The sequence below is a fragment of the Drosophila simulans genome, chromosome 2L (genome assembly GCF_016746395.2).
Source record: "Drosophila simulans strain w501 chromosome 2L, Prin_Dsim_3.1, whole genome shotgun sequence".
NCBI lineage: Eukaryota > Metazoa > Arthropoda > Insecta > Diptera > Drosophilidae > Drosophila > Drosophila simulans.
In genome coordinates this window covers 4,669,445-4,697,265 of record NC_052520.2, presented here as the reverse complement: position 1 = coordinate 4,697,265, position 27,821 = coordinate 4,669,445, and the positions used below count along the sequence as shown (strand labels likewise).

At 43.0% G+C, this 27,821-nt stretch overlaps 2 protein-coding genes across 2 annotated transcripts; one reads left to right on the top strand and one right to left on the bottom strand.

Moving 5' to 3' along the window:
- Positions 1-242: 242 nt before the first annotated feature.
- On the bottom strand, positions 243-27,788 carry LOC6730992. Its single transcript, XM_016179546.3, has 6 exons — positions 27,480-27,788; positions 16,780-17,137; positions 10,193-10,359; positions 4,820-4,956; positions 2,715-2,891; positions 243-2,364 (listed from the first exon to the last, which is right to left on the bottom strand). Exons 2-6 carry the CDS (start codon positions 16,864-16,866, stop codon positions 2,252-2,254), a joined length of 681 nt encoding a protein of 226 aa, XP_016023455.1. The 5' UTR covers positions 16,867-17,137; positions 27,480-27,788; the 3' UTR covers positions 243-2,251.
- LOC6730990 (transcription initiation factor TFIID subunit 12) lies at positions 21,354-21,862 on the top strand. The gene is made up of 2 exons (XM_002078115.4): positions 21,354-21,564; positions 21,625-21,862. The coding sequence occupies exons 1-2, from the start codon at positions 21,373-21,375 to the stop codon at positions 21,847-21,849; spliced, it is 417 nt and encodes a 138-aa protein (XP_002078151.2). The 5' UTR covers positions 21,354-21,372; the 3' UTR covers positions 21,850-21,862.
- Positions 27,789-27,821: the final 33 nt, after the last annotated feature.

The window sequence follows — 27,821 nt, the reverse complement described above, 5'->3', positions numbered from 1 at the left end:
ACTTTTGCACGGTAGCAACCTTTCGAGGATTCAGTCCGCAACCATCTTCCATCTTTATGTGTAGCTCCTTACATATACATCGTTGCTCGGGTGTTCGTGATAAAATCACATCTATAAACATTAATCGCTCTTTTATGAAGTGTAATAAATTCAGAGTTACACGTTTGCCCGCAATTTAACGCTCTTGGCCGTTTTTCAGGGCTTAAAGCCTTTAAGGATGGGAAATAAAAGCAGAACTTGAGTTTAGTTTCTCTAAAAATAGCTTTATTCATATTTGATTGGTACCCAGTTTGGTAATTAGTTTCGGTTTTCGGTATTAGTTTCTTGTTGCTAGTGTGTGTGAGTTTTTGAGTTACTTCTCAGTGGCATTTGGTTTCGAACAACATGAACAAACATTTAGTAAATACATTCAGATAATTCTTATATGAATATCATATAACAATCACGGCTTCTTGGTGGAATACCTATTTAAACGTTCTAAGCAATATACATTCATATACAGGTAAATAATTATCAATACTATAAACATTCTATTTAAGAACTATCATCGCCAAAGACGTGTAAATTTGTTTGGTGTTTGATTTATGCCTAGAATCGAATAAGTAAATAAAATTAGTAAATAATTCGTTAGCAATGAGAGATTTATCTGTAATACATTCCGTTCAATTACATATTAATTCTACTGGGTTCCAAGTATGTACAAATATTTGCCAGCTACTTGAACCATTGTGTTTCGCGCCTTCGAAGTTCGAACAGAGTTTATACATTTTCATTGTCATTTCAGCGATTCAACAATTGATTTGAGTGCCCACGCATAGTTGATCAGCACTTACTTGTTGGCAAAACAAATTGATTTACATTGTTCAACAAATTCTGCTCACTCCCTGCCATTTAAATTGATCCACAAATAATGTTCAATTAATTGCCATTAAATATGCGGCACGTAGAAATAATAAATGGCCAAAGGTATGTGCACTCCCAATGAAAAATGCAGTCCATTGAAAAGTTGTTTTTGCCCTTTAAAACAACCGACCTATAAATTTTCCATATGCTGGGCTGCGGCTGCTTAAAAGCATATTCAATTTGTAAATTTGAGAACTGTGCAATTTTAATGCGATTTCGATGGAAACAAAAGCACAATGAGCTCATAATTATTCATTTTGGCCGTGAATAAAAATTTATTTGCCAACAATCGCTGTTGGCAAACAAAGGCTATAAATGGCAGGAAGTAGTAGTGCATTCTTAAATAATTTAATTTCTACATTTTTGGTCTCATCTATTTCGTTCTGGATAAAGAATAAAATACCTTTTACTTTAAACTCTGATTGTGTTTGGTTCTAACAATTATTAGAAATTAATCCTTTATGCTGAAACGTATATATTTATTGGTTGGCTGATTGAAATTCTTTGTTGGCTCAAACACATTCACAGAATTCATTATTATCATTGGAGAATGGAATATTGATTTGTGATTGAACCTTGTTTTTTAAACAGATTGATCTGGTTCAATTGTGTTTTCATTGGTCACACGTTGCTGTGTTTTTAGGTACTGTGCAGAGTTCTCTGTGAAAACCGTGAAATGAACAAACGGAAACCTAGAGACATTTCAATTACATTTCTAATTGGTTAAATATACGTACATACATAGATTTCTGTTTGAGTAACACGTTTGTTATTGCTTCTGTTTAGCACTTGCCTGGCCAGGCTTTTAACTTAATTACGAAGGCTACATCGTTATCGTTATCAACTAGCTCTACTATGCCATTTGCTCCCATCACCCTTCAAATCCTCGGCCCAGCCTCTGTCTAATCTTAGTGTTAACTCCAGGGTTACACCATCCCAATTCCATTTCCGGATAAGGTATGTGTGTGTATGGTTTTGCTCGGGTCTATACATTGACTACATTTTAATGGCCTAAAAAGTCTTAACTGGCTGCGCTCCATTGTGTATGGGGGTGTATTTATGGTCTGCACACCATATTCATATTGTGTGATTGGTTTTACGTTTTAAATTAATATTGTTTACGCAGCATAATTAACTTTGATTATACACATGTCTCCGTCGACCTTTGATTAATTTACAATGCTAATTGAGTGTTCCGCTCCTCGGCTTAAGATCTAGAATTTCTTCTACGGGTATGCAGGCTCAGCTTAGGCGCTAGTAATTGATATAAGTAGTGGTTGAGTGCGTCGACTGGCTCGCATCCTGGCTCCTCCTAGTCCGCATCGGACTACACACCATCCGCCTGCTCTCAGAGATAGTTCGGCCTGGAGACGCAGCAGAGCAGGCTCATGTTCTTGCAGATGTAGTTCTGGCGCCGCTTGGCCTGCCAAGGTCCAGTTGTGTCCAGCGCCGCGTTGCGTTCTGCAAACAGGACATGGAAGAGCAAACAGTTGGCTTGATTAATTAATGGGTCCGGCGGGAAAATAACCATGTGAGGGTAGCACAGAATATTTAAGATATTTCAGCACAAACAATGGAAAGAAAAACACTTTATTGGCTGACAGTACTCAGTGGCCATAAACCTCTGCAGCCCTAATAGCCTGTCCATATTTTGTGCGCAGCTTTGCCCTTTTTTGTATGCTACACAATTTTGCTTGCTCGACGGGCCTTGGCCAAATACCAAAGTGCACGGCAATGGAAGTGCAGGCAGCCAAGTCGCCGGACCACTGGGAGCCCGGCAGTCCGGGAGCCTGCGCAGTTGGAGCACTCACCCAAGTACGCCTCGTGCTGCGGCATGTACTCCTGCATCTCGGCCAGGAGCACGGCGATGTCCTGCGAATCCTTGGTGATGCTGCATAATTCCTCCTCGTTGAAGTCGGGCGTGAACTGTTTGCACAACAATATCTGGCTGATGACATTGCCCAGGTTCGAGGGCCCGGCTCGGTTCTCTGAAAGTAGTAAAATAACGAAATAAACATGGAAGCCAAGGGATAAGCCGGAGCCAAGTGATAAGCCGCCACTAGGCTAAGGTGCAGTGGGGTCAAGCTGAGGGCAGAACATTTGCTCGGAATGGCAATAAAACAAACCATGTTGTTTGAGTTGGCCGCAGAGAGCGGAAGCCGCATTTATTTGTTTCATTCATTTGTATGCAAACATTTTCCTTTGACGTTTGCATTTCCCGCTTTTTATTTATTTCCGTGCTTTTGCTGCTTCATTAGCTTTTCGCTTTTCATTTTGGGACGCCCTTTGATGTCTGTCCGTTTGTAGCTGAAATAAACTTTTGGGCTTCAACGTTTCCTAATTTAATGAACGGAAATTTAATAATGTACTTCTCGAAGTGCATGAAAACTTTGTCAATTATTCGACCCCACTGTCCACAATCTAGACGAAAAGTTTGGCGCATTTCTATAATCTATTTGTTCAACAGTGTCTTCATTGCTTTGATATTGGACCTTTGATTGATTGCAATCAATATCCGATCAGCCATCAATCTTCATCAGCCGCATTGAAATTAATTACTTAGTGAAACTTGCTGAGCTGCATGCCTCAGTGCATTGCAATCTATTCGATCAGCCAATGCGGCGTATGCGCAATATTCATATTTCATCGAGGATGCATGACCAGCGTTCATCGTTTGCCATTCCGATGCAGGGTATCAGCTGAGTTAGAGGGTGTATTGGTTTTCAATCGAACATATACATATATATTGCATTGAAGCTAGCCCAATTTTATAAGCCACGTGAATTCTGACTTAAATTGAACAAAGGTTTCCACTCTTATGGTATTGAACAGTCCTCACTTACTATTTCGCTTAAAGCTCGGAAAGAGATAAATTTTCGCTGGCAGTGCAATAATTAAAGGTCCACATAAAGCTGTCATCCCAACGCCACATACACACTATCTCACTGCCATGTCGATTTTGCGCATATTTTGGTTTGTAATTATAACAGCCAAACACCAGGCAAGAAAAACGTTTTCAATTTTTGCACTTTTTATTGCTTATTCTGCGCTGATGGCATTTTCATGGCACTGCAGATATTTGTTTGTTCCCACGGTTGGTCGCGGGTGTGTTGTAAATTCGCTGCATCCAGAGGCCCACAGCCAGAAACGCGGGCACTGTGGCTTTGGTAAATATTTACCACCCATTCCGGCCAAATTTGCCGGCGTGTTGACAGTGAGAAACCAGTGCCTTTGCCAGTGCCAGTGCCATTGGTGGTAATTTAAAAATTTATGATCAGCAATTGGCATTTGGCATTTGCGTGGCCATTTGTATTCGCTGGCATTTCTCATGGCCACTCTGGCGACAAATCAGTTCGAAGTTCGACTCTGCATATTTCTGCGCTCGCACGTGCACATTAAACATGGCTAAAGAATGGCAATCACAGCCAGGACACACAGATCCTGAATCGCAGCTGCAGTCCCCAGTATGCCAAACAATTGTTGAACGTGCAACGAGTGACTGCTGCCCTGAATGGCAATGTCAAAGAAACGACACCCTCGTTAAGTCCAACTCGGAATGCAGGCAAATAATTCGGAAGTGAGGTCATTTAATGTTCTGTAAGGGAGATCAAATACGAAGTAAGGGCAGCCAAGCTTAAATGCTTATCAAAAGACTCCACTTATTTAGAGTTTAAGCTAGTTAAGCTAGAATAATTATAATTATATCACACACTTGGAGCAGCATAACGACCATGCACTATGCAATAGATTTGCTTTCTCCCACTTTAGACAAATTATGGAGAAGTCCTTCTCTGACTTTGACATTTGCTGGCGACAGCAAAATCGCAATGACCCGAAATCGAAATGGCGACAGCTGAAACATGGTTTCAGTTGGCACTGGGGCACGAATTGTGCGTTGGCGTTGAATTAAACTTACCATAATAGCCGGACATATCCATTGGCACGACTTGTATGAGGCGATAGCTTTTCACAAGTTCACGTAGGAACAACTGGGCCATGTAGAACAGGAGCACCAAATGCGGGTTGTCGGTGAGGATGCCGTCGGCCATGGCGCTGCAAAGAGCAGAAATGGAAGGGTTAAAACAATGGCAGCCATGCAGCAAGGAACGAGAACATCGGATTCCGAGTCCTGAGCTCTGAGCTCTGAGTTCTGAGTTCCGATTTCCGAGTGCATATGAAACTGCAGTGGCATGCCGCAATCGGCATGGGCCGCATTTGTGGCACGCCAAATTGCATGCGGAAATTGTGAAATGAAATTTATATGATTTTATGACATTTCTTTGGGTCGAGAGTGTGGGCATCGTAAACTGGTGACAAACTAATTCATTTCCGCCAACTTTCAAAGGCCATCCTAGATGGTTGTGTCTGGGTTCAGCTGCCTTCGTCGAAGTAACAATTGGTTTTTTTTATGGAAGCCATGTGTAATATATTTTTTCAGGCCACGACATTCACAGTTTTCTCATATTCGGAAAAAAGTGTTGGCACTGACAGCAATTCGATATAAAATATGTAAGACAATAGTCTGTAGAGATAAAAACGTTTTCGATTTAAAAGTTTCATTTAATCCATTTTTTAGACTCCACTGCATTGTGAAATTTAAGCAGCTTAAAATGTTCTCGAAAGGTTAACTGCTGCAAATTAAAGTCTAATTCCACGATCAGCAGCACAACGACATTTTAATTCAACGAAATTACCATTACGAAAATCATTTATATAATTCCAGAAACCGCTCTGCAGCACTCGCTGTGGCATAATTCATTTAGAAAACACTCAGAATTTACAGTGGGTACGCAAATTGCTGCTTAGTTGACATTAATTTCAGTTTTAGCAGCACGAGGAACACAGTCGGGGCAATTATGAAGGCGAAACTGGGCGAATTTACGGAGTGGGGCACAAATATAAATTGCCATAAACATATTTGCAGCTACACAGGAATAAATTCAATTTGTAAATTGCTTTTGCATAGCCCAAACTCCATGGAGCTGGAAATGAAAAATATGTATTTCACAGGGGAGCCGAAGCCAGAAAGTGTTGCCATGTCCTCTGATTTCACCCCACGACTGGCATTAAAGCAAATAAATTGCGAATTAATCTTCCCCAAGGTGAATCTGTAGAGGAGTTAGGGTGTGAGGGGTTTCAGCATAAAGTGATTTAGATTTGGGCTCCTTACTCACGGAAAACTTGTTTGTTGAGCAAGGGAAAATGTAGGCTTGAAACTTGGTGTTTTTAGGTTCACCTAAAGATTATGCATCTACCATAAATATATTTAAAATTACGTTCCTATAGATATCAACATTTTAGCAGCGGAGCAATTTGCAAAATCCGCAATTAACGTATACAAATTCGCCAGCATGCTAAATTCATAATCATCCAGTTATAACCTCTGATAATATCCCATTAATATTTTACTATCACACATCAGCATTTATGCCACAAATTACGCAGAGAGAAGTGCGACTTTAATGCCTCGAATCGTAATCAAATTAATGCTAAGCGATTTCCTTGAAAAACTGCAAGTTGTAAATGGCAAAGGGCAATGTTTTAATGACCTCCCCGCCCCCATGCGATTATCCCATCTTTCCATCTGTCCTGGATTGTGGAGCACGGACATTAACGTGGGTCATTTTCGCCAGCACCACACCCAGAAAATGGCAATAATAAGTTTGCAGCAGAGGAACAAAATCTGCAAAGCATCCGAGAACCCAGCAAAAACAAAAAAGTAAGTAAAAGCGAAGGGCAAGCGAAGAAAAAATGGGCAGACCATTGTCAGCAGATGGTCTTGATTACAGCTCGGACGTTATATTCATTTATTGCAAATAACAGTGAAGTATTTTTTATTCGCTCGCTAGACCCAAGGAAATTCAGCGCGGAAAATTGAGGAGAATGGCGAAGGGACTGGCCTTCATAAAACGCGCTGCCCAATCGAAGTTATTAACTGCAGCTGTATGGAGCTGTTAAAATTGCCGCACTTTACGAGATGGGGGATTCCTTAAAATGTCTGCCGCTACGTGACGAGCTCTCCTTAATTGTGTAACACTACCCAGTGCTCCCTGTCCACCATAATTTGCTGTCATTTTCACAAACATGACCGCAGAACACAGAGGCTTCCTTCGAGTTGGCCATCCGGTGAGGGAAGCCGGCATCAAGTGTCGAAATAATGAACGAAGGACTACGACAGCGACAATAAAACAATGCAGCACAGCAAGGACAATGGGATGCCAAAGGATATTGACAATATTACATCAAGTCATAAAGTTATATTTTCAACTGAGTTTTGAATGGTGTTTCTATTAGACGATTTAAGCTGCATGTATAAGGTAAGTATACTCAAAATTTCCAATGTAAATTGCCGAACAAAAACCTTTTCAAGTGATAAATTCATTTTTGAAATATATTCCCAACTCATATCCACTGTGGCAGTGGCAGTTGCAGGAAACATAAAATTTCCGACACAGCCGCAGACAACGCCATCGACGACGTCTATGAGATTGGCTTTGGCTGTGATGGGGACGTCCCCGGAGGTCGGAATCCTTGTGTTATGTTCGCCCTGCGGACTCTCTGGGCAATTGTCGGATTGTGTTTTCCGTGCAGCAGCGAAGGACGAAGGATGTGCCAGCCAGCCAGCAGTCCGAGTAATATTTGCAGCGGAAATGCGTTTAAGGCAGCACGATGGCGATGGCGATGGATTGCGTGGAGTGGGACCTCGTCCCTCGCCACCGAGGACTCTGTTGACTAACTTGGCTGTCAAAACAGGAGGAGCCGAGCAGCTAAAACAAAGGCAGCGCCAGTAATTTAGCAACAACAAACAACTGCACATAACTACAAGGCAAACAGCAGAACAAATGCGAAGTAAGCGCAGGCAAATAGACAGATGGATAGATAACATGAACACAAACGCAAACACGGCGAAATGGACCGAACGTCGCCTCCAAGGATATACATGTGCTATATAAGATACACTGCGATAAAAGATTAGTAAGCTGAAATCAATCTGTGGGAAAATCCAAACACATATCTATAGTTTTATCACCTTGTTTGAATGCAAACTAGTGGCTTAGTTTGCAGCTGATTACCGCATTGGTGTTGCATTTTTTTGAGTGTATCTCCAGGACATGTATAAGTGCGAGTTGGACAAACAAACAGGCAAACAACTATCAGTCACTCAAGGCAGTTGGCAAAGTGCTGCCGCCATCTGAGAATCTTAGTGGAAATGGGAATGGAGGTGGAAATGTGAATGTGAATGGAAATGAAAATGGGCATGACTTGAGAAAAACGCCTGCAAAGGGTGTCTATTCCAAGGTGGTCTCATAGGTCTGGGCTGATTTTTCTCAACACGCCGCTTTGCGAAGGGAAATAGCATTTCATTGCCTTGGGTGGCCACAAGGTATCACAACTTTGTCGTCTTGTTTGGCCAACCAAACCACAAAAGTTGGGGCTAAATGGTAAATGTATTTGTTCTAAAAGCCAAGTTCGAGGGTCATATTTGAGTTGCTATTATGAATGTTTAGCTTGCGGTGATCTAACTTAGATAGAGAAATGCTAACACATTTCACGAGCTCTCAGAAATATTGCTTAATTTAATCCAAGCTTAGTTTAAAGCTAAATTTACAATTTCGGGTTTATTTGCAAGTATAATTCGTTTAAAAGGCTTCAACTAGTATTTTCATTCTTTAGCACGAAGACTTGACATTTTCCTTACGGCAAATCAGCCAACTTAAAGTATTTATTTTCCCTTGGCGTCCTTGATTTTCTTACTTTCTCCGCTTTATGGAAAACAGGGACAGTGCCATCGGGCTGTTGTGAGTTTGGCTGTCTCACATGGGTCATGCATGTGTTTACAAAACATAAAACAGCAACAAACATCGAAACATTGTCAGAAAGTTTGGCTCTGTCATTGCCAAGTTGCCACTGAAGTTTTTCCCCAACCTCACGGTGCCTTCCACTTGCTTTGTTCATTTTCCGAGAGCATACTTTTTGCTTTATTGAACTTTTACTTTCAATTTAACTTGGGCTCCTCGAGCAGGCGGCTTTTTTGCAGCGCTAATTCATTGTCGTCACTCATACGCCATGTGCGCCTATTTGCAAACGGTGGCTGCTCGTCGAGTCGTTCATTTGTGTCAATAAAGCAGAAATTAATTGAAATCTCCCCGTTGCTCCCCTTTTCCGCTTTTTGTCCCTGGCCGGCTGCAGGCAATCATCAATTTAACTGTCTCTGGTTCCGCTTTTCCTTCATTTTCCTGCACTTTTCCCCAGTCGAAATGTAGTGCGGATGGACAGAGGCCTGATGCGAATGCTCGTCTCGTTATATTGACATTTCTCACTTCAGAGTGACATTTAAAGCTTCTGCTCGATAATAAATCACATTGTCATATGGCAGCGTGGTGTGCTTAAAAAGTTCCTGCCCGCAAACAAAAATTTGACAGATACCCCATGTCTGAAATTACAAATATGCCATTGTGTGTGAATTCCTCCTCAAGATGTTCACTAAAAAAAGAAGAAAGAGGCGTGCGATAATGGCACATGTGTGGCATCCACAAGGGATTTCGCCTTTGAAACTTTTCGGAGGCATAAATCAATAAATTGAATTCGGTAAACAGACAGGCCCCGAAAAAGTCAACAGGGACGTTAAGGTTTAGTGCCTTTCTGGGCTCTCCAGAGTAAATCCATATCACACTGATGGAAGCTCATGCCACATCATTCAGTGCGGGCTTTCAAACCACATTTGTGCAGTTTTCTCTTACCCTGCTCGTTATTATTTCGAAACAAATGAGAAAAACAATAGCACACAGGTCCTTTCATCAGGTTTAATGAATAAAAATTACCCAATATGCCCAACTTTTGCCGTTTCGAATGGAAGGGATCGGGAAGTTGAAGTGCTCTGATAAATTATGCAGCACTTTGAAATTGAATTTCAAACTCAGCCACTAACTCATTTTGGAGCGCATTCCAAGGACCTTCAATCCGAGTCCAACAAATTGTTATTTATGTTATCTCAACCCAACCCAACCGCTTTTCTCTTTCCAATTTGGCTGCAATTAGATTTGCATACATTTCCATAAGGAAGGGACAGCCACATGAAGGATATGCCCCAAATGTCACACACACGTTGCTGTTTATGTTTATGTTAATGCTATCTATCCCTTTGAGGCTCCTACGCTTAGGTACACTGCACAAAATTGGTGTACTCACTGGATATGCATATATATGAGAGGTTAATTTAAACAACTAGCTTCACAACGATTTTTTCGCGTGCACATGGACAATGGAAGGGATTGTGATGCGAACTCACCTCTTGACTTGGGGCATCAGGATCTGGGCGGTGTGCTTGAGTGCCTCCACGCAGGTGCGACGCAGCTTGCGGATCTTCTCCCGGAGCTCGGGGCAATCCTTGGCCTGGCCGACGTGTATCAGCATATCCCGGAACAGCGCCACATGGCTGTTGATCTCCACGATGAGCTGGAATCAGACGGAGTGTAGGAACTGGATGAGAGATTCATATCAGGGTCATCGGCGGCAACTGATGCTTAATTTATGCGAGAGCTCTATTAGCCCGGGCACATAGCACATTAGATATTTTAATTTATGCACAACCCCATCTAAGGACTTAATATATACATACGTATTTTTGTTTGCCCAGCCGGGTTGTTGGCCCATCAAAATTTCTGGGAAATTCTTGGCCAGATAAAATGGAGGCTGCTGCTGCCGTTTTACGGCCCATTGCCGAAATGGAGGCGGCAAATGAGTCGAGTCGAGCAATCGAGACCTAATTCCTTGGCCGACGCCATCGACTTTCGCCAGCGGCGGAATCAGGCTCATAAAACTTAAAATGCCCGCAATGCAAAGGATTATTCGAGCTCATTTTTATGGCTTTTGGGTTGGCTAGCCACGTTTTTTTGAAGAGGCAGAAGGGTCAAGCTGTTGCCGGAAAATATGTTAAGTTAATTATTATTGACTGAATTCCTCATTCTTGGCCTTAAGTTAATTTTATGTGTGTGTGCACTTCAGAAATCATCTAAATGGCTTTAATAGCATGATTGTTTTAACTGCTCTTCGATTGGAATAGATTTTGATACAGAAAGCAGCTCGCAGGATTATAACCAATTAAAACTGCTGTTTCACCGCTCTATTTTTAAATAAATTTCGCTTTGTTTTTATCCTTCCACCGCCGCCAAGTTAATTTTACAGTCAGTCATAAGCTTAATTTCGAGAGTAAATCCCACCCACACACACACACGAACCACTGCCGCAAATCCCACGCACACACGCATGCGAGTGGCACGTTTAAATATTAATGGTTGACTCCGGCAACCTCATTTCGCAACCAGCCCCCGCCCCAAAAATCCACTCCCCCATTTGGTCGCGCACTTCATTTAAAACGCGGCGTATGCGTAATTTTAATAATCCTCGAATCCTCGAAAGTCTGAAACGCCCCCGGCGAATGCAAAGTGAATTCTGTGGCTCGACTCAATTTGGGGCGACAGCTGTGCCGATGAAGAGATCCGGAAGGAGGCTGGAAGATTTGCAGCTTTATGAAATATATGCATGATTAGTCATATTGATGGCATCGGCTTGACAATGCCGCAAAGACAGGGCCAAAAGAGGGCGTAGGCGTAGCGGGGCGGGGCACTTAGCCAAATTGCTTATTGAAAGTGCTGTGAGTGCGCTGCTTCCTCCCTTTGAAAAACTTTACCCAATAAATGGGCGGCGCCAAAAGGGGGCGGGATCATGGTTTTGTAATCATTCCTCTTGGCTTGGGCATAGTCGAAACTTTTCCACCATCAGCTGTTGCTGCCCTCTCCTCGTCGGCAATTTTATTGGATACATTGTTTTTGGAACCCAGCGTTGTTTGCCTTTCAGTTGTGATATTGACAGAAACAAGACAGAATCGATGGGGAATCTGGGTTAATTTTAAGCAGAAAATCAAATTGTGCCGGCTCAGGAAGAAAGACCTTTGCAAGGATTGGCCAAAGGGTAAAAAATGAAATTATACCCTGCGACTTGGGGAAAAGGTAGATGAATAAAACGCATTTGCCCGAAATATAATTTTCCAATTTTTAGTATTTGTTATTCGGCTTCAAAGGTTAAGCCCGACTATATGTTAGAGCCCAACAATAATTCATTAAATACTTAAATAAGACATAGCTCACTGGGGAGGCCACGAAGTGCCGTCTGCGTGGCTGCCTAATTATTTGGGTTTTTTCGCCCGTCCGCCAAGGACAGTGGCACCCATAAAACAACGGCCAGTGTGGCACAGGTATAAGCTCGTAAAAGCCACACGCATAAATTTTATATGACGCTTAAATCTCGGCAGATATAAAGAGACAAAGCAGGGCTTTCACCGTCGGCAGAGGGTGATGGTGGGGGGCTATTTCGGATGGGCATTGCAAAAGTTCATGCAGCTCATGCAAATCCCAAACGTAAACGCCTGTCGTCTTCGTCCTGCGGCAAAGGTCCTTGGGCTGGCATAAAAAGGGACAGCCGAGAGCGGCGCTAAACCCGAGTCAAGTCCTTGTGAAACAACACAACCAGCAAATAATACAAATGCGAAAAAAGCCCGAGCACATTTCGGAAATTACCTGGCCACACATACACACACCATATGAGGATGTATATTGGACTGTGATATGTGTATGTATGTATTCAATTCCCCCGGCGCACTTGGCGCTCCATTTGGTCAGTAATGAAAGCAGTGCCTCATAATGGCGCCACCGCCTAAAAAGTGTGCCACAAAAGATGTGCCGCCATGCGGTGCAGCGTGTAGAATAGTAACAAGTTGTAGTTGAAGAGTCCCCTTATCATTCCACAGTCCAAATGAATATGCATATCCATGCGGAACTGGACTGGCCACGTTGTTTTGCCATTCCCCTACTGCCAACCACTTTGAACTACTTTTGCGTCAACAGTTGAGGCGGAAAATTGAAAAACATCTGCGAGCTTAGTGCAGCAAAAGGAAACGAAAGCAGAAATTGCACGCGCTCTACGTGCCACAAGCCATATGCTATGTGCACCGCAGTTAAATGTGCAGTAAAAGTAATCCTGAAGAAATGAAGTTGTTTTAACAAAATTTTAAAGCAATAACTTATAATGAAAATATTTTTGGTTTTTTTTAGGAAAAAACAGGAAGTTCCGGTACAGAACTAATGCCAAGCAACTTCAAGTAGCTTTATATTCATTTCAGCTACACTGACTTGTTTTAAAATCTATTCTAATTTTTTCCAGTGCACATACGTGCTGTGGTTGCAGTAAAAAACACACTCCCATTCCTTTCCTCGTTTCCCAAATGTGTAAATCAGCAAAAACGCAAATGCCACAACGCCAAGAACAAGACAAAGAAAGCCCGCGGGTAGGGGGATGGCATAAGATGGGTCCTGTGGGTGGTGGGTGGTAATGGGGTGGTTGGGTGACAGGATAAAGAAAGCAGGCAACACACAAAAGCGAACGACGACAAGCAAAACTGAATCTAGACAAAGTGAAAGCGGAAATTAAAATTGCAATACAAAGGAGGGGAACCAACAAAGACAAAGAAAGACAGCGTTTTCATAATGAAGAGAGTGTGTGGGCGTTGCAATGTGTTAGAGTTTGTTTTGGAATAGCTTAAGAATGCACTTGCCGCGGGCAATGAACAAATAGTGTCCACATTCAACACCAACCTACAGAAATTTAAACAAAAAAGTTAAAGTGCAGCAACACATTTTGCCCCTATGTTTCCTTATTATACTATTACATTGTTAGAAAGCGAAGAGTTATAAGCAGGATAATAGTAATTCTCCTTTTTCATTTCGCACAAACAGCAGATGCACTCCTTTCAGCCAATAAATATCACGCACCATTTGCAACACGAGCTGCATAAACTTTGATAACGCCCTGCTGCTAATGCGCTTTCCACGCGTTCTACACTTTTCACACACATCCACATCTGTTGATGTCCAGCAACTGCCACGCCCACCTCGAACAATTACGAGCGGACTGGGGCCAAGCTAACAGAGTGCAATGCCAAAACGCATTAGCCAGCGAACCAACAAGTTGAACTGTAGAATAATTACTATCGAACTGGCGGTGGGTGCAGGCAATCGGAAGGAAGCAGCCAACTAGCCAACTGTCCTTTCAACAGTCGACCTTTCAACCCGCACTGCCACTCCACCAACATTCGGGCAAACAAAGGTTCGTTACAGTGTATGACTGTCCGACAGGGTTTTCAAATCGGCTTACAGAGAAAAAAGCGCGCAATACCATAAAAATAATTCAATTTTTATTGAACTAATGCATTTTCCTTGGAGCAGACATATAGCTTAACATTTTTTTCAGTGTGCTTCAGCTTGGTAACAACTTGCAGCAGGCGAAAACAGTGGGAGCATCGAAAACATCACAATGCCGCAGATGTGCAACACACACGGCCAATATCGAATGGTCCCATGTGAGGGACATGGAGATATGAGGAGGGATACGATTGTGTGCGTGTGTGGCACAACCAGGAGCGTTGGTGTTAGCCACAAAGCCCCACTCGGCCAGCAGCAGCAATAAAGGAAAAGAAGTGCCTAGAACAACCAGCGACTAGCATAACTGCGGCAAAGTGACGGTGATGAGAGCCCCTGACCCTCGTCAACCAACCCCTGACCCCTCCGAATTCGATTCCTGATGCCACAGAAAGCAATTTGGACTGGGCTGCCTGCCTCTGGTTGGATCACATGCAACACCGTTGCGGTTTCATTAGGAAAGGATCTGAACAGAAATTTTAAATTATTGTATTAACCTCTTCAAATGAACTTACAGCAATCGATTCATCTGAATGTATGAATTAAACGAAATTCTTACAAATGTTTCAGGACTAGCCATTGAAAATCTTAAATTCTTAAAGGCATACTTTCCATCTTCTTTCATTTTATATCTCCCGGATCACAACATTTGCAAAGAAAACTCCCATCTAGGCAGCAATTGCAAGGGCCATTCGCATCATTTGCGTAAGTGATAACAAAAACGTGTAATCCGCAAAATCGATAAGATGCTCGCCCCGAACGAGACGGACTTTTATTTGCTCCTTGACGAGGAGTGGGCATCTAGTGGTCTCAATGGCCGGCGATTACGGCGATGTTGAGTTGGGTGGCAGCCACGGAGGAGGAGGAGGAGGACCAAAGGACCCAACAAATGGTCGGAGTGTGTGCTGAGCTCCTCGGTTTACATTATCAATCAAGCCGACTGACAATCGACGGATACCTTTCGGCCGTATTGAGAGTGACACAGGGCGGAGAATCTGGCCAAGGACCTTGAACACGATCCTTTGTTTGGCCACGACTTTTTATTGCGCAACTTTCGGCCCCAAAATGTATTTGGCCTTCAAGCCACATACACATACACAGCCCCACGCAGCAGAGACAAATGCTCGTCGCTAAAGTTAAGCACAAGTTTTCAGTTTTTATTGAGGTCCTGCGGTCCCTAGCCCCGAATAGCGAGAGCCACACGGAGAGAAGGGCAGCCCCAATGACAGGGTCGACTAAATGTCTGAGCAAACATGCCATACATTATTCCAGAATTAATGAAGACATATTGGCGGCTGTTGAGTGTGGGAGTGCTCATTTAATGAAAATTGGTTGTAGTTCTTTTTGGGCACGCACTTTTTCCGCTTTTCCCACAGCTCCATGCTCCTTGAAAAACTGCAGTGGCCAAAACCCGAAATTATTATTTCCACTCAACAGCAAGACGGCGAGCCATTTTTCTTCAACTAAAACTCGAGGGGAATGTGAAGTCTTTCCTCATCAACGCTTGTCACTCTCCCCTTTCGTCGAGTGTTTTTTAAAAGCGAAAACATGCTGACACACTGAGAAAAACTGCTTCTCAAAGTGCTTAAATTAATACTTAAATAATTTCAGATATGCAAGGAAGGTAGCTTGCTTTTGACATAGCTCACGTTTATATGAAATATCTTTTAGTCAATGTACAAACACTAGACTGTGAAGCTTGTATGATATTTTTGGCAGTGTTGAAGGCGTAGTTTGGGTGGGCGTGGCGCTGTGCGTGCCCTGTGAAAGGCGAGCTGCCTGGTATTAAAGTGCTTCATTACTTTGCGCAACAGCTCGCGAGAATATAATGAATGGCAATAAACGTGTTTCACATTTTCCTTTTCGCTGCCACTCCGGCCGATTTCGTCCGAATTTTTCACAAAAACATTTTTCATTTAGCCGCTAGAGAACTTTTGTGTATGGTCAAGAGAGCCACGTTCGCTTGGCCACCACCCACCGCCCACTTTCGCTTAATGCAATCCTTTCAATAACTTCCATCAGCTGGTAATGCAGTGGCTGGTCGGTCCGCTTTTAACTAACTTTCTTCACATGCAAGCCATAAACTTGTTTTCCACCCAATCTTGTTATTATTATTCTACCGCGGATGCTGCGCCACTACACTGCGAGAAATCACACGAAACTTGGCTACAGTCAATTAGTTTATTTGCTTTAGCACAATTTCAGTGCGGATTAAACTGGTCGATTGGAAACGGGATTCATTAGTGGCCGCCTTCATTTGCCGAAAGGCGACCATGGACTTTTTTCGAAAGGTCACGCAGCCAGAAACCAAGCTCTTTGAATTTCAAAGTGCAAAAGAATTCTTTGGGAAAGCAAATGCAATTTGGCAATCGTTTGAGGTTTGCAAGTTTGGGAACAAGCTAAATTGGTTTCGCTCTTCGCCAGAACGTATCTTTTCAAATGCAATCAAGCGTACGGACTGTGAGTACGGAAAGCAAAGTTATTGATGCAAGGACTAGACAGCTTGGCTTTTTGACTTTAAAGCGATTCGAAATAAATACCCAAGTTACTTTTAGTTAATCTGCGATGAAATTTAAAATCCATGACAAATTTCTTTTTGATTTTAAGGATCCCCTTGACTTACCGTATTCAGGTTGGTGATCTTGTCCAGCTCCACGGCCGTACTGCCGCGATGGTGGTGCAGGTGGTGCAGATGGTGAGTGGTCAACATGTTGCTCGTTGCTGTTGCGCTTCTTGCTGTTGTTGCTGCTGTTGCTGCTGATGCCGCTGTTGCTGCTGCAGTGTTGCAGATTGATGCTGATGCTGCTGCTGCTGCCGCATTCAATCGAACATGGCTCTCGGGTCACAGATATCCGCTATTTGTTCTCAGAGCTGCGGCAAGCCATCGAGACAGCCGCTCAGCTCGCAAATTGGCAATGGCTATGGGAATATGGCACTTAGCTTCGCTTGTTTCCAATCACATCACCTGGTGCGCTGACCATCTGCGAATGCGGCACAAATAACATAGAGCGATTGAGTGGGATTCAGATTGAATTGCATATATGCGAAATGCGGCGACACCGGAAAACGTTGGCACGCCTTTCCGGCATCGCCGGAAAAATGGAAGGCGGGGAAATCGGATGTGGCATCGCCGATTTCCGGCACGCCACTTCAACAGCGTCGCCACAATCGACTCAATCGGGGATTTTAGTTTGCATTCGGTTTTATTTTCTGCCTCACCCGCCCCCCTTTTTTTTTGGTGCCACGCCATCGATTTTCATTTGCGGCACCGCATTTTTGCTCCCAGCAAAAACAACAAACGCACCGGATGCGACAGTTGGCAACCAACTGCTCCTGGCACTTTCGGCGTTAACACTTCATTTGGCTTTGAGTGGCTGAATCGGCTACTACGTGGCCACAAGCTCGCAGCCACTTGGCCTCTGACCTCCGCACCCTTCGACTCGCACAAATAAACAAGCAGGCAACAAAAGGTCGAGCTCGAGTAGGGAAATTAAATTAAATTCAACTCTTGGCGCTGCGGCAATGTGCAAGACAACAGACGGTAGATCAACAAAGTGGGTTGACTAAAAAGTACGGAAACCTTCAACTATATTGCCTCAAAGAGGACAGTATCAATCCAGGTTATACTTATTAAATATTATTTGCTGTGGCTAAGTAATAAATATGTTAATTGTTAAGATATTTCATATCTAATGATATGTATTCCAAATGTGAAACACTTTGTCCACAGATACGTTTAATTTTTTTAGAAAAGTTGTATTTAATTAGTTCTCTAGCGACCTTCTCCACCGCGACTGACCTTTGCCAGCCCATCTTCTCCATAAAACGATGAAATTACATTAAAAGGAAAACAACTGAGAATTACTAAGCTGCAGCTGCATCAGCTGAAAAGTCTGAAAGCCAACGCAGGAAAGCAAGGCAAACAAGTGATGTAGGCTAAGACCCGAGGTAAATTGTTTGCAATTGCGATGCGATGCGATGCCAGTATGAGATGGAGCGTAGATATCTGCCGGCAGTCCGTGTTTGATTTGTGCCAGTCGGAGTCGCTCGATTTACCAACACAAACAGTTTTGAATGCGCCTTGAGCTAGAAATCTGAATAAATTTCGCAGAATATCAATTGAAAAAGCTTGAAATGTGTAGATAAATGCCGTGGGTAGGTTAATATTCCCTAACTCGAATTTAATGAAGTGATATGATAAATATGAATGATGTCCTCGGGGGTATCTATATTTGTGAGGCAATCAGCTAATGCAAAGATGTCAGTCTCATTTACGAATTAATTTTTGACAATTTTAACTTGGTCTGCCAGGATAATTTCGGAGAGGAAGCGAAATTAATTTCCTGTTGGAAAATGAAATTCGCACACTTTTTGGCACACAAGCGAGGCTTAGGCATCCTGCGTGACCAACTAAATGCGGTGCCACATTAACGCCTGTCCCACCGTAAATGCAACTGATAAGAGGTGTATGTCTGTTGGCTTAGAATCGCACTTCTCCCGGAAGGATCCGCATTGTTTGGCATCGGGCGTGGAGGGGGAAGGACGAGCCTCGTGCTCGGCATGGAAAAGCGCCTCATTAAGTCACGGCGCGCTGGAAAATATGCCGTGAAAGGATTAAGCAGCGATGCCGGCGACAAAATGGCGCGCCGTCTATTAAAGGATTTCATCTCATCCCCGTCAACACGGTCGTCCTCGTCTGTTGCCCATTTTCATTTCCATTTTCATTCCTGTTGCTGCCGTGCGCTTCGCCGGCTAAGTGTAATTAAAAACTTAAATGGAGAAAGAATTTAAATGTGTTGCTTTTTGCATTTATGAAACATTAACGCGAATCTGTTGCAGATCGAGCTCTGTTTAATAGTCTGTGTGCTGAGGGCCCGATTTAAATTAATTTCGCATCTGCCACTGTGGCGTATACGCAACCTTGCTAGCTGCCACTGTGGCGTATACGCAATATCTGGCCCACTGCGTGGGCGAAAGAGTACAACAGATAACAAAACGAGGCCTAAGAATGCGTGGCTGTTTCATTTGTGTGTGGGAAATCCTGAACAACAGAATGCCATAATCATGTGAAATAAAACCATTCCGAATGGCAGCCAGCCGCAAGTAACTGCGAGTGCATAGAACATGCTGACTGGCTGGGAATTAGCCCCTCAGTCTCGACACTCTGCCAGACATGGCAGAAACTCATTAGCCTTATTACACAGACACCATTCTGCGGCTAAAACTGAGGGGGCGGAACCGGGCGGCGCCGCCACATGCGTATTAACTATTCATGCCCACACACACTCATTCACTTTCTCTCGCGCCGCAAAGACATTTGAATAATTTTGACAAATGTGTGATTAATTCAAACATTTTGGCAACTAAGGCTGTCATTTTTTATGTGAGTACGACAGCAAATTAGCACTTCATATACAGGAGCTGACTGGCATTCTCGTTACGTATGTGATATGTGCCATTAGAACGCAACATGAAGGCTAGAACAACTTCTTTTTGAGTCGTTATTTTAATAGAGGAAGGGAACAAACATGTAGCTTAAATTTAGAATAATGAATTTTTTAAATGCGTAAAAATACTTATAAGAGTCACATAAATTCGCCATAAGACTTAGGCACTTGATTCTCGTGTGCCCGACGCCAGTTAACCTTTCCGAGCCAGCCAAGTCCTGTTCAAGTTCCTACAATGACTGCCTGATTGGGGCTTGGGCGATTAAAGACCCTGACAAAGTGAAATTTATGGCACTCGGCACACTTAAAGTTAAACGTCGGCCGCTTTTTGCTGCCTTACACTATGCATAAGGCCAGCGAGCAAAATATGAAACAGAAATCAGCCAGAGAAGGCAGAAATAAGCGGACAGGGCCAGAAAAGTGCACAGAGCAAATAAAAGCGGCGATATAAAAGAGTCGCATGCCGGAAACGACAAACGACAGTCGGCGGAGGGAGGTGGAAAGAGGAAGCCTAATGCCAATGCCAAACACCGGATGCGGATGTGTGACACATGGCCGATGGGGCGACCTGGCCACCCCATCATCCCAATCCCCTTCCACCGACGACGACTGGCAACATACGCACAATGTCATTGTCGCTCGCTTTAAGTAGGCGACTTTATTAAGCCGAGGACACCGAGGAGCACCTCCAAAGTGGCAGGAGCGCAGCAAAGGCACATGGCACACCATTTTAGAATGACAAAAACGGGCACTGTGGCACTGGCTATATTAGAGAATGACGTTCTTAACAAAATTAGAAATTTAAAAATTGAGCTAAGATTAGCAATAAAAATGTTTGGTTTATGTATAATATTAGTTATTATTTAAAATACACAAAATCATATTTTTCCCTTAGAAGTAGATCCTATATTATGAGAACTTCTTTTTTCAATGGTGCTTAAATTAAGATTATTTACGTTTAGACCGCTCACTAGGCATATAAATTATAGCCGGCAACCGCACGTATAAATCAGTTTTCCGAGTTGGCTTAAGTTGCAGCCTGAAACCTGGAACCCGAAGCTCCCAAGGTGGCCTTCAATTTGCGCGGTGCTCCGCTGAAGCGAAATTCCCACTGTGCATTGAGGGTTTGCGAAAAGAACAAACGGCATAATAGGCTGGCAGGACACCTGGGCACGTGTGTGCTGTTGTTTTGACTGGCCTTGCCAGGACTCACCTGGCATAAAATTAAGCCATGACGACGCGCTTGTCGCCTGGCCGCTTCTTATTCCGGGCCAAAGGTCGTTTACGGCACGGCCACAATTTGTTGCTTTTTGATATTTATTTAGACGGCGCTGGCGCATGAGAAGTGAAAAGCGCACAGCCCAGTCGGAACATAAATCAAAAGCACAAGACGGCGGAAAAACCGTGAAGGAAAAGCCGCAGCGGAAAGGGTAAACGCTGAGGCAACAATGGAAATCGTTTTCAGCTGCAGAGCGAGCGACTTAAACTGGTTATTTATGGCAGGCCAAGGGCGAAGAGTTGAGGCTGCAAAGCCCAGCTGGGTTTTCCCGATCCCAACTATTGCCGGGGAAAAAATCGAGAGAGAGTGTAATGTCCCACGACACCCAAAAAAATGTTACTTTTCCATTCAACTTTTTTCTTGAAGACACAGGACCCGAAAGTATGCATTGACTCACACCCTATGTCCCTATAATTTCCAACCAGTTCAAGCCACTTTCTTACCTAGTGCATGTGGCCTAGACGGAAAATGACATCAAATTAATTGAATCATGGATAGGAATAACATGGACCCTTGGTCCTTTGCCCTCAATTTCGATGACAGCGATAAATCGTCGGATAACGAGAGCCACTCCTCGACCAGATCCTCGAGCCGCTCCAGTGACACCAGCAGCGAAAGCTCCGTGGAGAAGGAGCCAGCCACCGTAATTGAGAGCCAGTCTGTCCCTGGCGGCAGCTACGATGTAGGTAACGACTTCCCCAATTAGGACGCATTAATCGATCCGCATTTTTCCCCCTATCAGATTATCACCAAGAGCAACATGCTGCAATTTGTGCAGAAAATCGATGCAAATTCCTCGCTGGACGATCAAGGCTGCGATTTGATGGCCAGGATAGCCGATTCCTTTGTTAACGACGTCTCCATGCGCATGGTCAAGTTGGCCAAGTACCGAAAGAGCGACGTTAGCGTGGTGGACCTGAAGTTCATCCTCAAGCGGGAGTTCAACATGGAGTTCCCCATTGAGTAAATGTCCAATAAAAGGGAAAAATAATGTAAAATTTGAAAATTGTGGAAAAAATAAAATGTACAATCAAATGTATGAATCATAACTTGGCTAAAAACTGTCAGATTGGATAACAGATAACTGTTTTCTGCACCTAATTACCAATACCAACAATTGCTATTACTTTTTAATCAAAAAAAAAAATTTTATTTTTGGGTCAGTTTTTCCATTTTTTGTAAGGGGTACCAACATCAAATTTTGCAAAAATTGGCAAAAATTTTAAATTGCCAAATTTGAATGCCGATCGATTTGGGGATAAAATACAAGCTCAACGAGGTATGCCATTCCAAATTTGGACAATTATTTCTAATCTTATGATAAAAAATAGGTCTTCTCTTGGACGAAAAAACGTATTTTGCGAAAATATGGTTTCATTTGGTGTTTAATTCAAATTTGCTAGCTGACGAAAGAATTTTACTGAATATGTTACGTACAAAGAACTCTTATGACGGAAGAATATAATTGTAAATACCCATTGAGGGATCAATGAGGAAAGGTGCACGCCTGGTGATAAATTGCAAGCCGGATCATCATGATTAAGCAATTAATAAATTCAATGGCCGCTGTCAAGAGCCGGACTCACATTCAATAGCCCCTGCAAAGCGGTCATCATGGTCTCGGCCACACTTTCCCGAGCTCTTGACTCTCGCCCTTCAGCCGGGAATTACTCAACATAAAGTTAAAGTGCCATAAAAAATGCCAGGGCGCATAATACCGCACTCACACAGTGGCTGAAAAACACTCACATGCTCCCATTTACACACATGAACGGGCACTGGGTTCCTTTTCAGGTCCTTTGCTCAAAATAAAGGATAAGGCCGAGGCGGAAATTTCAGAGCGATTTTTCCTCATATTTTTTTATTTTGTGTTGCCTCAAGAATAAAGAATACTTCTTCGCCGGCCATGGCGGCAGCGGAAAAAAGGCATAATTCTAAAGCTTCTCTCCTCTGACTCTTAAGCAAACTTGTGTTTTTGTATTCAGAAGATGATCTGTACTTATTCAAATAATACCCAAAGGATTGCATTCTATGTCGCTGAATGTTTTGCATTTGCAGTAGTTGCATTTCGTTGTTTTTAAGCGAATTCCGAGGATATAATGAATAAATATGCCTGTTTTTTTACTAATTTAATAGAGATTGTAGCGTTTCCCAATATTTAATCAATATCTGATTTGAGACCAAAAAAGACCAAAACTCTTTAATCAGTTGCGGTTTTATTTTATGTTTCCCATTGCTGGACGAGCAATTTATGCAGTTTGTTTAAATTAACTTAAATAAATCATTACCAGCTGCATGAAGATTAAATATAAAACTGAGTACAGCTGACCCAGAACATATAATCAATCTGCTATCAATATTTCAATATTTAATTAATGTGATTTAAATAATGAAATAATTTATGGTAAATTCATTTTAATGTTAATGTACATACGCCGGACTATTTACTTTGTAAAAAATAAATATTTATAAATTAAGGACCACGGTATCCCATTATGGCCAGAAATAGAAATCACTTTTCATTACATTTGTAACCGCCCTCGGGGCAGCCGCAAACGTTCGCAATCATAATCCAGGAACGACACATTGGGGCGCATTTAAACTGATTTCATATTGGATCAGCGAGTGTTTTCGCTCGCCTGCCTTTGTGTGCGTGTGTGTGCGTGTGTGGGTGAGTATCTGTGTGTGTGCCAGCAATACCAACGCACTTCTGCAGGAAATTCGTTTGCCGTATGTCTTGGCACGCACGCAGGAAAATTCAAGCCGTCGACGAATTCGTTTGGGCGATATTATAATGAATTTGTCGTGCATATTCGTACATACGAGTATTCCCCAATGCGTGACGCTCTCGTACAGAAACAGAAAAAAATGAGGAAAAGCAGACACAATGTGCCACGCCCACTCCATTTGAGGGCGATCTGGCTTAGTTCCGAGGAGATAAGCAGCTAAGTGACTTTGTCCCGACATCCCATGGCCCCATGGGCTGTTGACGGTTTGGTTTCGGATTCGGTTCTGGTATTCGAAATCGTGCGCATGAAATAAATACGAATTCTCGATGGCGTTGCGGATGATGTTGTTGGTAGATATAAATTGAATTAAAGTGAAATCGGTCGCCGCTGGCCGTAGTAGATTAATGAAAATGTAGCCAGGCGTCAGAATAAAATATGAGCCATCCAAATTGAGTTATCAGCATAAATCAAAGGCGCTATTTTGGTATTTGTAAGCACATTATGATTAATCTCGGTTGGCCTGACTGTCGCCCGACTGGCGAATTAATGTGGATTGATGGATGGCTAAGTAAATGCAGCAACAGCCTTTGCAGCTCAAAAGTTTAGAACACAAATTCTTTTTTAATTAAATTCAAGTGACGACCGCCCTGCATGTCAAACGCGAGGGGAGCGTAAACTTCCGCCTTTGAGCGAGTCATTTTCAAAGAAATTCGCAAGTTATTCATGGCAACTTTGGGGCCGGGGCAAAAACTTGAGTTGAGTGATATGTTACCAAAGAGTTGACGCCGAAAAAAAAGTAATCCTCTCTGGTTTCCGGCCAAGGTCAATGGGTTAGCTGGATTGCAATCCAGAGCTTTAAGCGAGCAGGGTTTTTGGCACAGGACCAGAACTAAAAAGGAGCAATCAATGCCAGTTGATTACCATTTGTGGAGTTCGGGCAACTCGCTTGCCGATGAATCAAGTTAATGAACTAAGTGAATTGGAAAAGTTTCAAACTCTCCCAGTTCGGCTTAAGGACACGAGTATTTGAGGTTATCCTTGACTGTTTGACTTGGGCTTAAAACTCAATGCGCAAGTAACTTTAATGTGTATTTAACTTAAAGTGCGCAATAATATTTATCTATAGCGTAATATCCTGGACATTATTTCGAAGTTAGCTGAAAGTCTAAAGTGCTCTTTCTGTTAAGTTTATCATAATGGAGTAATTAGCTCGTCGTGCCAGTTTAATTAAAACTTTAAACTTGTCGAGCATGTCATGCCAATATTTAGATACAAATCTGGTTGCCTTTTTTACCAACCTCGGTACCATTAGGAAATTGAGTATCTGTCATAAAAAGCCGCTTAGGCCAACATGTTTTAGCGCTTTTCATAAGTTTGTCACGTTCAATTTCCGCTGCGGCACCTTTGATAGCTTCGATGAGGAGTATTTAGTTTAATGCATTGCCATAAATTTAATGCATACCCAAATGGCACTTTAAGTCAAAATCCAGCGCAATGGCGGTCAATCCAAGGCAATTTTGAAATGGCGCTCAAATCCGCTTTTACGACCCCGATGGCAATGTGAACTTAGGACCAAACTGCTGGCTAAAGATCATCCCCCTTGGCCGTAAGGGAATCTTTTGCCAATTTATTTATGCGAATGCAGGACAAGAAGGCCAATGCCAACTGGCATGAATGAAATTGTGTTACATACGAAACTAATGGCGGCCAAATGGGATTTGAAAATTTACTAAATCTGTTTGCACTGCAATGTGCAATTGTGGCAAATTGTCATCTGTCACGGAAATTGAAGTGTTTGCGTACAAAATCAGGGACATTCTCAAGCGAGTGCGGCTCCTTGGCAGTAACCCCATTACCGCTAAGTGCCATTGCAGAGGGCCAGGAAAAATTACCTGGCGGATACAGGTGCGCACTGTGGCGTGTTTACGTTCAGATTCGGCGATTGATCTAGTCTATAGTCTATATAGTCTATTTCGATCTATTCTCTGGATGCAATCAATCTTGCGAAGCCATCGAGCGGGCTTATGAAAACAAACACTGCTGTTTCAAATTTATACAGCAAACCAAACACAACATCCGCCACTTAAATTGCTGTGTGTGCTCTGTGTTTTTAACTTAAATAAAAATCTGCAAAAAAAAACTCAGATTTAGTGAGCTAGCAAGCTATTTAATAATGAATTGCATTTGTTTTTTAATATTCTTGCTTATCTCGCTGCAATTATGCTTTTTTTTATAAATTGTGGTCTCTAAAAGAAATTGTTTGAATGCAATTTTGTGTAGGTGTTAATATAATATCAAACATACAGAGAGAATCCCCTTCACCTATTTTTGGCCCACTTTGAGCCTTTGGAGCCCATGGTGCTTCACGGCTGTGTTTGCATTTGCATTTCATTAAAACACAGGCAGGTAAACAAGTTGCCGCCCATGGCACTCACTCACTCACTTACTCACTCGGCTCGGCTCAACCTCAACCTCGGCGTGAACCTCTGAGCGAATACGCCGTACCGCGACTACGGCGGATGGGGATGATGATGACGATGTCGAGGATGAGGACCAGGACGAGAACTACGGATAGTGGATAGTGGAAGCAGTGAGCTGTTGTTTCAGCTTTCGGCTGCTGGCATTGAGGGCCAAATGACAGTGGGACCTGCGAGTGAAAGCCTCAAAGAGCAAACGGGGGGCGTGGCAGGGTGCCGAGTGCACTGCAATTGCAGACGAGTGGATTTCAAGGCGGCCACTGATTGCACGCGGAACGTGACACGCCCACGGGCATTACAATAAGTATACGCCCGGTGTGTTTCAATTAGTTTGCGTTGCGGCCGAATAAACACGTTAAAAGTGCGTGTAAACAAATGGGGCGGGCACAGAAATGCCAGCAGATAATGACGCCATGTCCGTGGGCAAACAATAAAAGCGTAGCCCAAATTAGGCGGCCATATCAGACGGACCTGACCACATTATTCGGCCCGGCAAACAAGCAACCTGTCACTTGTCACTGGCGACCCCGGGTTTTTTATTTTACTTTTTTTATTACAACTTTCCTCCCCCGGGAAGAGAGAACGGAAAGCCCGGGCATCTGGTCAGATAATTTTCTTTGTTTTCCGGCAAATGTTTTCATTTTTTATCCGCTATTTTTCCGTCTATTTTATCACGTTTGCCGTCCCTTTGTTTTTCCCATCCTATCCCCTGTTTACTTTTCACGCACGTTCACAGGCTTCTCGGAAAACCAGACAGGTAGCAATATGCAAATCAAATAGAGGCCAAATGGCGTTGACAAACGTCGCAAAAAATGTGTATCGGAGCGGGAAAACGGGGTGAATGGGGAATGGAAAATCCATCGGCACAGAGCTCACGTGCATCCGAAGTGGCCCGGGGAAATTCGAGCGGCAGCAGAAAGTAAGAACTTCCCTAATGCAATCCGCCCCGAATTCCGGCTTATGACGGCTCGAATGTCGAATTACGTGGCGGCTCGACTTGCCACTGGTGAAATTTAAATACGTCACTCTGCTGATCCGATTTGAACTTATTTCATTTGCATTTATTTATTCGAATTGCTTCGGTGCGGTGCCCTATTTTGTTCTATTTCGTATTGATATTTTATATGATCTAATTGATTGGGTTGAGTGAAATAAGGGGCCTTTGTGTTCCGAAATTGAATTATAGTCTTTTTTACTGATGTCCTTTTTTTCTTAAATAAAAGCAGATTTTAGTGCTCTATCCTAATCAAAAGCAGAAAATAGTGTTAAGTTATGTTTCCTACACAGTTCACTTTAACAGAATCTACCACTTTAAGTTCATACTTTTACGACACCAACACTTAACGACTCTATTTAATGTTTTAACCTTTCTGGGAGCTATTTATGCTTACATCGAAGTTACTTTCCAGTTGAGTGGCGGCTATTCACATACTGATCGAGCAATGCCGATTGCCCAGTTCAATTATTGACACATTATCCGCTGCTCAGCTCAGCACGCACTAAAGCCGCAGCACTGACCACCGACCATTATTGACTCAGTACTCAATGCAGGCAGTGGCAGTGGTTGTGGCACAGACCGTATCGCGTATACGCCATGTGGCTCGAATCGAAAATCAAACGCAGCTCGCAACTTGACATGCGCACGTCTTTTGGGCCGCGTGCTCTCGCCTCGACGTCTGTTGTGGGACTAAAAGCCAGAACACTTGCCAGAAGCTGCGGCTGTTGGCCAACTG

What these genes read in the sequence shown, in the direction of transcription:
- LOC6730992 (XM_016179546.3), bottom strand. Translation starts at nt 16,866, where the DNA reads ATGTTGACCACTCACCATCTGCACCACCTGCACCACCATCGCGGCAGT. An exon ending in GGATATGTCCGGCTATTATG is followed by an intron (nt 2,892 to 4,819) that starts GTAAGTTTAATT and finishes TACTACTTTCAG; the next exon opens with AGAACCGAGCCGGGCCCTCG. An exon ending in GCAGCACGAGGCGTACTTGG is followed by an intron (nt 2,365 to 2,714) that starts GTGAGTGCTCCA and finishes TCCTGTTTGCAG; the next exon opens with AACGCAACGCGGCGCTGGAC.
- LOC6730990 (XM_002078115.4), top strand. Translation starts at nt 21,373, where the DNA reads ATGGATAGGAATAACATGGACCCTTGGTCCTTTGCCCTCAATTTCGAT. An exon ending in TCCCTGGCGGCAGCTACGAT is followed by an intron (nt 21,565 to 21,624) that starts GTAGGTAACGAC and finishes TCCCCCTATCAG; the next exon opens with ATTATCACCAAGAGCAACAT.